This window comes from Columba livia, chromosome 4, assembly GCF_036013475.1.
Source record: "Columba livia isolate bColLiv1 breed racing homer chromosome 4, bColLiv1.pat.W.v2, whole genome shotgun sequence".
NCBI lineage: Eukaryota > Metazoa > Chordata > Aves > Columbiformes > Columbidae > Columba > Columba livia.
The window spans coordinates 48,010,835-48,023,274 of NC_088605.1; the positions used below are offsets into that span (position 1 = coordinate 48,010,835).

Sequence of the window (12,440 nt, forward strand, 5' to 3'; positions counted from 1 at the left end):
GTTAGAAACTGGTTTAAGCAAGAGAGTGCTGTCTCCCTCAGACAAATTGCAGGCTATATTATCTCACAGACTTCTTTTTTGTTTTTGAGGTGTGTGTGTACCTTCCCCTCCTTGATTACTCAATCAGAAACAAACAGAGGAAACAGATTGTAAAGGGAAACACTGTCTATTTTGCAAAGGGCTCCAGATGATGAAATAAATAAAACAAAAAACAATGGAAATATTTTTTCCTCTATGCTTTTAGTTATTCTGGAAGCTGCTTGTCACACTGGTTAAGTAAAAACTATTACATCACAGGTGTAATTCTACATTAGAGAGCAGCTCTTTTTATGCTAAACATGCATGATGTACGCAAATACAGGTGAATTTTTATCCAATACAGGTCACATTGCATGCTAAGTACACAAACATTGCAAACTGTCAGAGGTGTAGCATAAGGAAGATGAATGCTGCAGGCACTGGACTTGTTTTAGGGACCGCTTCCTCCCACTCGGAGCCTTTGCAAACATCTCTGTGTGGTTTGCTCAAATATTGACTGTCATTTTGACGGTCCAAGTGGCATCCAGTTCGTGCATTGCTCTTGTGGTGTGCGGAATCTTTTTCTAATGGATGGCATTAAAATTAGAAAATGAGTACTCAGGAATTACATAATCACTTGCTTATTGGCTTCCTTCCCCCCCCCCCCCCCCCGCCCTGTTTCTCCCAACAGAGATTTATGCTTTGACCACAAATATTTTGCAAAGGTTGAAACATTGTATAAAATGTATGAGTTCCTAAACAAACAAGCCTGTCAGGTGCCTAGAGGCCAGGTAAAATACAAGATGAGAAAAAGGAGAGAGGAAAGGAACTGGCTATTGTTATTAGTGACATTTCACGCTTAACAAAACAAAGAAAATAATTTTAGGCAGCGGAAAGCTGGCTTTCCCTTGAGATTTTTATTTAGAATAGCTTATATTCTAGAATATTTGCATATGCTTAACTTTGCCCATTGGTTTCTACTGTCTTCAGGGCAGCCCCTGATCCGCTCAGCCAGTAAGATTTGCTCAATCTCTGCAGCCGCAGCCCGCGGCCGCGGTTTGCTGGTGTCCCCAGCGCTCGGCCCTTGGCAGCAGCCCCAGCCGGGGTGGCGTTTCTCATCGGCGGGGCCGCGGGCATGCCGGCTGACCGACCGCACGGAGCCCCGACCCCGAGCAGCGCCCTAGCTCCGCGGAAAGGACGTTCCCCGAAGAGCTCTTCCTGGGGGGCGAGGCGGAAACGGCAACACAACGTCCTCGGGAGAGCGCCGTCCCCCCTGCCCCAGGAACCAGGCTGCGGGCACCGCCGGATGCCAGCAGGCCGGGAGCCCCGCAGGGCCGGCCAGTTCTCCCCTCACCGCTGCTCTCGCCAGGCAAACGCTCAGCACCGGGATGCGCTGGCGGGGCGCTGCGGCAGCCGTGGCCGAGGCGGGGCGGACACAACGTCTGACAGAGCGCCCCGCCCCGTCCACCGCCCAGTTGTGCTCCGGGGCCAGCCCCGCGCTTCCTATTGGCCGTCCCGAGCCGTCACTCCCACCGGCGGCCGCGGTGTGAGGGGCTGGACTTCCTCATTGCCGTGGCGGTGACGGCGGAGCCGGCGGCAGGTGAGTGATGGGGAGTGGGGCGGCGACCAGAAGACAGGGGGGCTGGGGGCAACCGCTTGCTTTGGGCACCCCGCCTGGCGCGGTCGGAGCCCCGCTGGGGTGGATCTGAGCCCAGGCCCGTAGCGCTGGGTTCGGGCCTGGCCCGGCCCGTAGGGGCGAGTACTGGAGAAGGGGAAGCCCAGCTGCCAGGCGGGACCGGTGGACGGGCTGTAGCTGGTCCCGGCACCGAAGCGACGTGTGGGGGAGAACGGGCAAGAGGCAACAGCGGCAGCGCGACGTGCGCGGAGCAGCGCGGCGGCATGGCGGAGCCCCTCGGCCCCCCCGCTTGCCGTCCTGCTTGGCGCAGGACGCGCGTCCCCGGGCGGGGCCTCCGCGGGCCGGTGCGGGAGCTGGGCCGGCAGCGGGGCTGCGGCTGGAGCCGGTCGGCGCTGCTCAGCTGCCACGGTGAGCAGGGATCCGTGCCGCGAGGGGCCGGCTCTGAGCGGAGTGGGCAGCGGGTGTCCGAGGCCGCGGCTGTCGCTCCCTGGCCCCGGGGGGTCGATGTCCCCGCGGAGCTCAGCGCCGGTTGGGGTGGGGAACGGGAGCAGCGGTGAAGCGTGGAAGGCGAGAAACCTGTGTCTGGGTCGAAGGCAGGGAGCTGTTCTTGCCGGGATTGCAAAATGGAGACGATGTGGGTCTTGTTGGGCTTTATCTATTTCTAAATGTTTTCCATGGGGACACCTCCAGCTGAGCGCGTGTCGTTATACAGTGGAAATGCTGTGTCTGCTTTAACTCGTTCGCTGTTACACCTTGCATTCTCTTGCTGTGTAGCCTGGTTTACATTGGGCATTGAGTTGGAGTAAAACGAAGTCAAAAGGAAGGTGAAAGTGGGCTTTGGACGTTTAGTGGCAGAAAGAAGCAGTGAATTCCTCTATTATTGGGCAGTGCTCAAAAGGAGCACAGTTGCTAGCTGAAATCTCAGAAACAATAGGGAAGGAAAAAACTTGTTTATTTATGCCCTGCCAGTTGGCAGATCTCTGTTAAGAGAGCATTCAGCCTTGAGTGTTGCTTGTTGCAAGCATAAACTTAAATAACTTTACAAGAAACACTATAGTTGTGGTTGCAGCTGTGGCTTTAGAATATGTTTGAAGAGACTGTATGTCATGATAGCTATTAAAAAGAAAAGGAAAAAAAGGCAAATTAAAACACATCCTGTCATGATCTTACATGCAGCATGATATTTTACCAAACAACCAGGGTTGTTTTCTCACTAAAGGATATATACTTAGTATGTCAGCTGAGCCTTATTATAGCAGAGGGTGGATGTTCTACCCACAATAGATTTCCTCTGTGTTATTGCCTGCCCACACTAGAAACATTTTACATGATTGTTTTAGTATAAGGAGGTATACAGAGGTAGTTTGCAGTGTAATGTGCATTTTTACTTCCTCTCCTGATATAAAAGAAGAGAAACTGTGTTAACCAGGTTGGAAACAGAGCATGAAATTGTCGTTTGAAGCCTTGTTCTGTTTCAGGACACAGCTCCTACTTGAACACATGGTGTATTAAAACTTGCAGCAGCTTTTTCTAGGGGGAGAAAAAACCCCAAATATTAGTCCAGTTGTGGCTTTAAAAATGTGCTATGTCTTCAAAATAAGTAAATTAAAAAAGTGTTTTACCATGCCACTGGAAAATATTTGGCTGTGCCTGTATGTCCAAGTGGCAAGTGGCTGTGTTGGTTTTCATCCTTCAGTGGAAAGCACTGCTCTGTCCTCTTGGAATATGGCTGCACAGGCATTTATCAGCAAAGTGTCTGGAGGATGGTTGTGGGATTCAAGGGAGATACTTTAAAAACACTAACCAAAAATCCAGTTAAGACCAGATTTTCTGAAGGGGATGTTGATGCCTCATTGTCTGCTGTAGGGATTGTTAAATTTCAGGGCTCTTCAGAAAATCTTATCACTAGCATGAATGAGAGTTGAGCTTCTCTGAAACATTATCCTATTGTGCATATGAATTACTGTGAGTTTGAACTCTTTCTATTGTAAATAGTGTCATACCCAGAGGAAAAACCATCTCATACCAATCACGTCACATCTCCCTGCCCATTACAGCAACTTCTTGTGTGGATTAGGAATACAAGGAAAGTAATTAAAGTATTATTAGCATTTTAAATGAAATTAGTACTAGAAAAGATGACTGTAATCTATGGGGAGCAGACTGTTCAGCAACCCTTCTAGAAAGATATCCCAAATTAATGTTTAGCTCATGTTGTACAATGTCATTGTAGTTCAAGTCATACAGAGGTGAAATCTTTTCAGCTCAAAGGCAACATCCATTTATACCAGCGGGGAATGTGCTCTTTGGATCTTCAGGTCTGCTGCTATTGTGCTGCCTATATCTTCATAACAAGGTAATTCCCCAGGCTTAAATGGCAGTCCCAGATTTCTGCTGTTTCAGATATCAGTTTTGGAATGTTTCTTTGCCTTAGTGTTGCCACCTTCAGCGTGTTGCTTATGCTGTGCTTTTTTTTTTTTTTGTTTTCTGAGATAGAACATGAAGTTCAATTTTACTATGTTCTATGGCATTCCTATTCTTAGTGTAAGAAATAGTGTATCCAGCACAGAAGGTATCTTCTATCAGGCTTTTGTGCGGAGGCCAGACAAGTACAGAGTGAAATCAACAACCAGTTTAACAGCTGGACAGAGCATTGAAATATCCTGCTTTTTTCTCTGGATGTTTTGGAGCTGGCCAGTGATAAGCACTTATGTGTATGTGAATGAATGGAGTTATGCTATAAAGGAGCAAAGCCTGTTAGAGATAAATGGGATTCATGGCATACTTTAAAGCATCTAATAAGAGATCCTAGTAAAATTTGTGGTAGGAAATTGCACCATTGATGAATTACGACTGGAAAATCCAATCCTCTCTTCCTCCATCCAACTCAGCCCTGCCTCAGCGGAAGGGACCACACCTGACGTGACCCCAGCTGACAGGCGAGGATAGTGGGGTAAGAGATGAGCACTCATTGCTTAGGGCTTACATTAGGAAAGGCTTTATTGCTAATACCTAGAGCTTGAATTAGCACCAGGCTTTGGAAACAAACTGAGTGCCTGTGTTTCCTCTCTGCTCAGAGTGGGAAAAGGAATTGTTTCCTTGAGGAAACTTTGGGGCTTCAAGGGTTACCTTTTGCTTTTCAGTCTTGTGCTGAGGTAGTAAATGCTGCTGCTGTAAACTGCCTTACTTTAAAACTTGGCATGATGAGTCATAAGACTTTGTCTTGGATCTTTATATTTCTTTTTTTTTTTTTTTTTCCCCTTTACCAAAAAAGCTTTAATCAGTTTCTGGTTCAAGCAGAGGAGTTTTCGATGTCTTGCTAGTGTAGCATGTTTAAGAAATAACCCAAACCCACTGAGATTAGGAGTAACAATGGAGTGTTACTAAAGTCTTTCCTATCCTTCTTCTGGAGTGAGCGCTGTTTCCCTCCCTCCAGCTTTTATTCATTAGCGTCTTGCTGTCATTATCAAATTCAGGCTGACTAATACCTTGGGCCTTTTATTTTGCTGTGTGTTTTTTCATTCCCATATTAGCCCACTCTGAAATCCCTGACTTTTACTGAGTGCAGCACAGAAGATAACAACTGACTGCTGGCAAGTTGTGTTAATGTTATCTGCCCATTGGTGTTGGGGACAAGTTGTCAGTGTGCTGCTCCCTGTGAACCGCTGTTTTCTGGGAAATTCCTGCTGCAGTTTAGGGGTGTGAGCATGTGTACATGCACATATGTGGCTTTCAAGCATGTGTTCAGTTGAACAAAATGCTTCTTAATCTGTATTTATCAGAAATAATACAGTTTCATGCTGGCTAGCACACTGCAAATACCTATGCCTGTCTGGTCAGGCTTAGTTTGACCACTGTTGAGATAATCTTTGAAGTTTTCCTTAGGCAGTGGCCTCAAATGTGACACTGTAACTCCAAAAATTCAGGTTTGGACCCATTAATCTAAAAAGCATTGGAGTAGATTGATTTTGTTTTTTGAAGCAGAGTGGTTTTGCTGAAGTAAAAGCTCAGGTCTGCTGGATTTCAAAACACTACTACTGCCTTACAGATGGAGATGGCCAGGGCATGAAGATGCTGACTTGGTACCTGAGCTCTGAGCTGCCTTTGTTCTTCTTTGCTTGTCTGTGTCATAGTGGAAATCCTTTTTACTGGCAGTCCACAAAACTGACAATCATGCAGAAAATACCTTTTTGGTTGTTTCCACCTCCTGTTCTGAGCAGCTTATCTGTATGATCACTTGTTGAGTACTTGCTTCATTCACTATCCCCTCCCTGTTTCTCTTGCCTAGGAAGGATACATGACTTGCGGAAAATAAAGAAAATGCTATGCTGGGGTTACTCGTCTTTTGGACAGCCTGGGATAGGTAGCAACATCCAGGTCATCGTTCCTGAACCACAGGTGTATGGATTCATTCATGACAGAAATGTCAAGGAGGTGGCATGTGGAGGAAACCACTCTGTGTTCCTGTTGGAAGATGGGGAAGTGTATACTTGTGGCTTGAACACCAAAGGTCAATTGGGGCATGACTGTGAAGGAAGCAAGCCAGGTAAGTCTGATTTTTTTAGATGTATTTCAAACTCTCTTGAGGCTGGTGGTTTGAGAAGATGAGAGAAGTTGCTTTGTGCTAATTGCACTGGAGCTGGAGCAGCTGACAGAGCTGAAGATCATGTGGGATAATGCAGTAATGATGCTGAATAATATTTGCTGGCTCTGAAAAGCTGAAGCTGAGCAGCATGGGTGGGGAGACAGGTCTGCTCAGTTTGTCTGGGAAATGCATCAAAACAGAGTTGAGCGCAGATGGTCTCAGGGCAAATTTTGTTATTTGGCGTTATGCTGGCTTTTTGTAAAAGGAAAGAGAGGACCATGAGTCACAAGTGTCTTCGGCGTTGTCTTTCCAATTGCACTGCACTGCATCTCTTGTTCAGTTATTGTTGGGAATTTTCTTGTTTATATCAAAGAGGAGACCCATGAGTATAGTTGTGGAGAACAAACTCTATTTTGGCCAAGAGCGTTTATAAATTTTGTTTTGCCCTCTTGGAGTTCTCTTGTCAACTTGCGCCTTCGTGCTTTCTTAGTCTTGAAGGTCATTGTAGCCTTGTGTTCTCCAGACTAAAATTTCATTTTCTTCGTTGTGCTCTAATGGGCAGAACCTGTGTGTGCAGAACCACAGGTAGCTAATGCCTCTCCTTTCCATGGTGAAGGAGTAGTTTAATTGTGTATTTTGAGAAACCCCAGAGCCTTTCTTATGGACCTTCTTTTGAATGTTTGTCTTGCAATTCACCTTCCATTAACTGCTTTGTTTTGGCATGTGGTGAAGATACAGGTATTTCTGTTTCCATAATAAAATATACTAAAAATTTCTCCATGGGTAACTAGAGCAATAAGATGTCATCTTGCCTCAAACTGCAGGCCACCTTCTATAAGGCTTGGGGCTTCTGTAATTTACCCTACTATTGCACGACAGATATGAGATGTGTACAAAATAGCCACAGTTCCCCGTGTATTATGTGCAAATCTGACCTGACTGATTCTACTGCTCTTTTTTTTTTTTCTGTCAGTGTGTCTTTTGTTCCTTTCTCTCAAAATCGGGTGGTAGGTGTTGGGTGCTGGATGTCTGTGGTGCTGAATTAGACGAGCTGGCCTTTAATCTGCCTTCTCATGCTTTTCCTACAAGTGGTTTCCAGGCAATTACTAAAAAAGGGTGGGATTATCAGGAGTGCTTAAGTCCTCTCTGTGCACAACCACTGTTTATCTTCTGAGGATTTGTAAATTTAGGCCCTGGAGTAAATGTGATGCTTAGTAAAAGGAAGCCAAGCCTGGTGAATATTCCACTCAACCTGATGAGGATACTTCATCCTGCAAATACCCTAACTGGCTGCATGACTCTAGTGCAGAGGCCTGAGAAATTCAGTATTGTCCTAAGTGCTGTGAAGATGTGGACTCTGAGAAACATTGCTGGGCTAGCCTTCATTTACCCAGGAAATAAAGCGTAAGATGATAATGAAAATGGAGGCTTCAGAGTGAGTAGATCATCAAGCTGAAAATGGATCTTGTGAATCCTAATTGCTGAAGTGTAGACTTCTGGCAACTAGGTAATCGTGCCTTCAGTGAGGGCTGCAGAAGAGGGGCAGTCTGAGATTTGGGAATAGAAATAAAAAGTTATTTGGGTTTGATCCCAAGTGTCCTCCTTCTACCCCTCAAATTAAAAGACTGTCACTAAGCTGTGACAGCAGCTCCCATTTACTCTGCAGGTTTAATTTATGCTGTTAAAGGTTTTGCAGTGCTGCCTTCTGAGGAGCCTGTGGCCATCCTTGAGAAACTGTTTCTCTGCCAACACAGCACTACTGGCTGTCTTGCAGCTGCCTTTTTCCAGGCTCTGCTGGACAGGGAAGTGTGGGCTGAGCCTCTTGTGTTTACTGCCTCATGGCTTGGTTCTGCTGAGCTCCTGGGGGCAGCTGGAAGCAGCTGACCTCTGCCCAGCTGTGGGAGTGAGCTGCATCTCCTGCTGTGGGACACTAGGACACAACACTGACTGTTGCCTCCAGGCAGCCCCTGGAGAACCCCTACTAGACTTTAGAAATGCTTACCATGGCCTGCAGAGCGGCTTGGTTGTGTGTCAGGGTAATGTCAAGACGTGAAAATATGCAAGGGGGTCTTCAGCCTTTTGAAGCCTGTATAAAAATGCTGGATGACTTCGGAGGGGTGGAGTGATCTCCTTCCTGCTGCCAAGGTCCATGCTCCTAAGAGGAAACTCCCTTTTATCTCTCACTTTGTGTGTACATGAGCCTTATGCTGCCAGCATGCTAAAAGCTTCAGTTAGTGTTTTGAGAATGTATGAGCATGTTGTTTAATCAGAGATGGTTATTTCTCAGGATTATGTCTGCTTGTGAATAAAATTCTGGGACCTAAAGATCCACTGAACATGGATCTAACCCTATTCTCCTTGCAAGGCTTACAGGTTTTACCAGTGGGAGAAGAATTGTTGTATTTGCAGGGAATGCTTTGAAGACTTTGAATCCCTTTCTTCCCTTACTATGTATTCCAAATAATTACTTTTTTCTCTTCTGCTGCTGCCCACTGACACATGTCTGTAGTTGGAGGATTCAATTTCGCTTCTCATTCATGCTGCTCACAAAAATGTCAAACAGCAGCACAGAATTGTTTCAGCAGTTCCTCTTAGAGGAATCCTTTAGAGGGCACCTTTTGAAATGAAAGAAAGGTGTTAATTATAAAGCAGTGTTTACTGTCACATCAGCTGAGCTTGTGGATTTAATGCGGAGACATGATAGCATCTGGTGTAGTGTTTCTTGTCTCTCTGCTACAGGGAACAGAAGTTACTGGGGGAGTTCATACCACTGAAAGAGTATGAGTCAACAGAAGTGCCCTTTCCTTGAATTTTATATTGCGGTGGTAATAGTTAAGATGTCTAAAGTTTATACTAACTAAAAGAATATTAATTTCAACTAAAAGCTAACAGGCTGTGATTGTTTCCAGCTCCCCACCGCTGAGCAAGGATAATACTGAGTGTGCCATTCCTATGGGCTCCACCAAGAGCCATGTCCCCACAGTATCACATTACCATTTCATTCTTTTTTTGAATTGTGGTGGTAGCAAGCTACTTGAGGAGTCCATCCCTGTCACAAATGGATACCTGGGTTTGTTAATATTGAAATGACTGATTTTGCTCACCTTTTTTGTTTTTTTTCCTCCCCTGAAACATATAATTGGTGTCTCTGCAATCACTTGGCAGAGATGCAGAGGGGGAGCTGCTGTCCCGTTGTTCTCTTGCCATGAACATAGTTAATAAAGCTTCTGTCTGACATGTCTTAATTTTTACCGGTGTCATAATGCACTTGGAATCCCCAGAGTCTCTGACAATGCCTTAGGAGAAGCAGCCTGGCAATCTTAGTTGTGACATGTTGAGCCCAGTCTATACTTCTGTTTTGCAAAATCAGTTTGAGCTTGTATTAATTTCCTGAGCATAAACAGGTGTTAACATCCATTGTGTCTCTTAATGGGAAGTGATAATTTTGTATGGCAATAGTTTTAGAAAGCAAGAAATTTATTCTCCATCACTATATCTAAATTTCTACTTCTTCAGCCCTGTAATATCATTTTAATTGATTTTCTTCAGGTCTGACATGATGTCTTGACTCCCTGTGACATGTTTTATCTGAATGTGCATGCATACGCTGGGGAACAAAATACAGGCCCAGGTAAAGGTTCTCTTGAGATTTGTGCGGAATTACAGAGGAGTGTGAAATAACTAGCTGGTTGTAAGCCACTTGTAAAGCTTGAACATGTTTGAGATTTGCAGCTTGTTTTCTGGTCTAGAGGTTTGTCTTTTTTTTTTTTTTTCCTCTGAAAGTGACTTGAACTTCATGTGACTTCTGCTAGTGAGAAAACTTGGGCTTTGGTAATTAATGTCTCAAGAGTTACAGGAAAATGTCTAGTGCCAAATTTGCCTTGAGCCTTTCCTCTGGTAACACACAGCAGGCAAACCCATGCTTTTTTACCAGTTTCGTGTCTGGATGCAAATGTGCATGGTAGTATTGCTTCTGTGTGCATTGTGGAATCTATCTGCCCATAGCTGCAGGGCTAGAAGTATTATCGATATGTTTGATCTTTTTTTCAAAAAGCAGGAAAAAACCCCACCAAAACAAAAACCCACTACATGATCCAGATCCCCCTGGACTCTCTGAACTCAGTGGCCTTTTTAAACATAAATCCACTTGTCCTGAACTTCAGCACATGGTTACAGAGACCTTGGTGCTCACTGTGGCATGCCTGTTAATCATAAACCCTGTAACAGCTGAGAATGCAGAAGCACAACTTGCTTGGAAGGACAGTCTGTATGGATTTTCCTCTTTTAGCCTCTTCCTGCTGGGTGGGAAGTCAGCCAGGAGGCCCTGGGTGCTCAGGAGGAGAGGTAGCAGGGCTTGTGTTTGTGGGAAGCAGCTGTGGAAGTGAGCAGGTGGTGGATGAGGAGGTATGGCTGCTGTGTTGAAGAGGTAAGGCTGAGAGCTGCTCTCATGTGGGATGACAGTGGCAGGAGAATGGTTAGTTTCCCCTGCCTCTTTCTTCTCTGCACAAGGAGAGAAACAAGGAAGAAAAGAGCTTAAACATCAGCAACTCCAGAAGGTTCCACTAAACAGGCTTTTCATGAGGATCTGAGACAGTTTTGTCATGGAGCTGAGGCTCAGCATGCTGCTATTGCAACACTTCCCAAGTGCTGTGGTCTGGGAGAGTCCTCCTTCACATTAATCACATTTTCTCTATGCTCCAAAAGCAAATTTGCATGCTCTAAAAGGTGTAGTAGAGGCATGGCAGCCCTGCTTGTAGGCATCAGTCTTGCCAAATTCTGGCAGGATGTGCCTGAAAACAAGTGTGCTGAGGGACCTGGGGGACAGAGAGGCACTTGCAGAGTTGGACCTTTGGTGCTGGCCTGCAGCAGCTGACTTTAAACCAGAAACATAAATTGCGTCTGAATCCTTCCTTTATTATGTTTCAGCATCTATTGTAAATGTTATTTGTAAGAAGAGTTAGATTATTAAACTGTCTGCCCCTTGGAGAGTCAGGTATGTTCATCTGTGCTCATCCCTCTCCCTCCTTTGATTGCTTACAGGATCTGACCCAGCTGTTTGAGGTTGTTATGCCTTCACTAATGACTGCAGCAACATCCAGCAATCTGGGCTTGTATTGTGGTGTGTCCATCTCAGGTGAATTGGTGCAACTTAGGCTTCAGGATGATTTTTACATTTCAAAATTAGAAGACTGGATTTAAAAATTACTTTCCCTCTATCTTAAATATGCATATGTTGCATTGAATTGGTTGACCGGGAGCTCGGAATATCCCAGATATTTGTAGTAGGCTGTTTTAAATTGTGTGTGGTTTGGATCATGAGAAGTGACTTCTACCAGTACTCTCTGAGACTGAAGAATTAGGAGAGCCTAACCTGAAGAGACATAAGGCTCTTTAGGAGAGCCTAAACCAGTAGAAATCTGGCTTCTCGTCAGTAAAGAAACTCATAGTCTGAGTCTAAAATGGTTGTAACATGTTCTCTAAAATGTACTGTCTCTAAAAATGCATGTATTGTTAAAACCACCAGATTTCTCTTTTGATTTCACTTTGAGGTGTGAAAACAAGATTGAGCCCAGGGAAGCAAGGTACTGTTGGTGGTGGTTTGTTGGCGTTTTTTTTTTTTTTTTTTTTGTGGTGTGGTGTTTTTTTTTTTTTTCTTCAAGAATCAGTACAGCCTGTTTTACTGAGGACATAAGGGACCATTTTCGTGTCTTCTATCTCAAAAGGCAGAATTGCAGTAGGAATGACCAGCTTTTTGCCTTTTAATGGGGAGTTTGTAGAGTAGTTTAGCACCCTAAACTTCCATTCTTCCATTTCTCTTGGTTATATAATTTCTGCATTATGTACTATTCAGAGGTTTTCTGAAGGTGCAACAGAAATAAAGGCAGTATGCATGCCTGGCTTGGAAGCAGCATGAATGCTTGCATTGGCATGGTGTGTGGCACTAATGACTGTTCCCTCCTGCAGTCACACTGAAGCTGAAAGGTGGGCTCAGGATAAAATGACTGGGTAACTGTGTGTGGTGAGGTAAAGGGAGAGGACAGGAGAGAACTGGAAGCTGTAGATATAGGTTTTCTAAATGCCCCAACCTTTCTGTATTCAGAATAGTTGTCTGTGCTAGACAAAAGTGCTGACTTGATTAAGCTGAATGCGTAAGTAGGGCTGATAGTCCCAGCTTTTAGGGGAAATTTCAGTAGTTTGGTG

At 45.0% G+C, this 12,440-nt stretch overlaps 1 protein-coding gene across 5 annotated transcripts in view; it reads left to right on the top strand.

Moving 5' to 3' along the window:
• The first annotated feature begins 1,460 nt into the window (after window positions 1-1,460).
• The window catches only part of LOC102088456 (probable E3 ubiquitin-protein ligase HERC3), a 52,349-nt gene continuing 41,369 nt past the window's right edge, over window positions 1,461-12,440 (top strand). The window contains exons 1-3 of one of the 5 annotated variants that reach the window (XM_065061507.1): window positions 1,590-1,618; window positions 3,919-4,010; window positions 5,943-6,200. In XM_065061507.1, the coding sequence (XP_064917579.1) occupies window positions 5,975-6,200 (226 nt within the window). In that variant the 5' untranslated portion in view covers window positions 1,590-1,618; window positions 3,919-4,010; window positions 5,943-5,974. Of the gene's footprint in view, window positions 1,619-1,673; window positions 2,063-3,918; window positions 4,011-5,942; window positions 6,201-12,440 lie in introns of those variants that run through there. The other 4 variants (XM_065061506.1, XM_065061508.1, XR_010472301.1 and 1 more) reach the window with 4 other exon arrangements.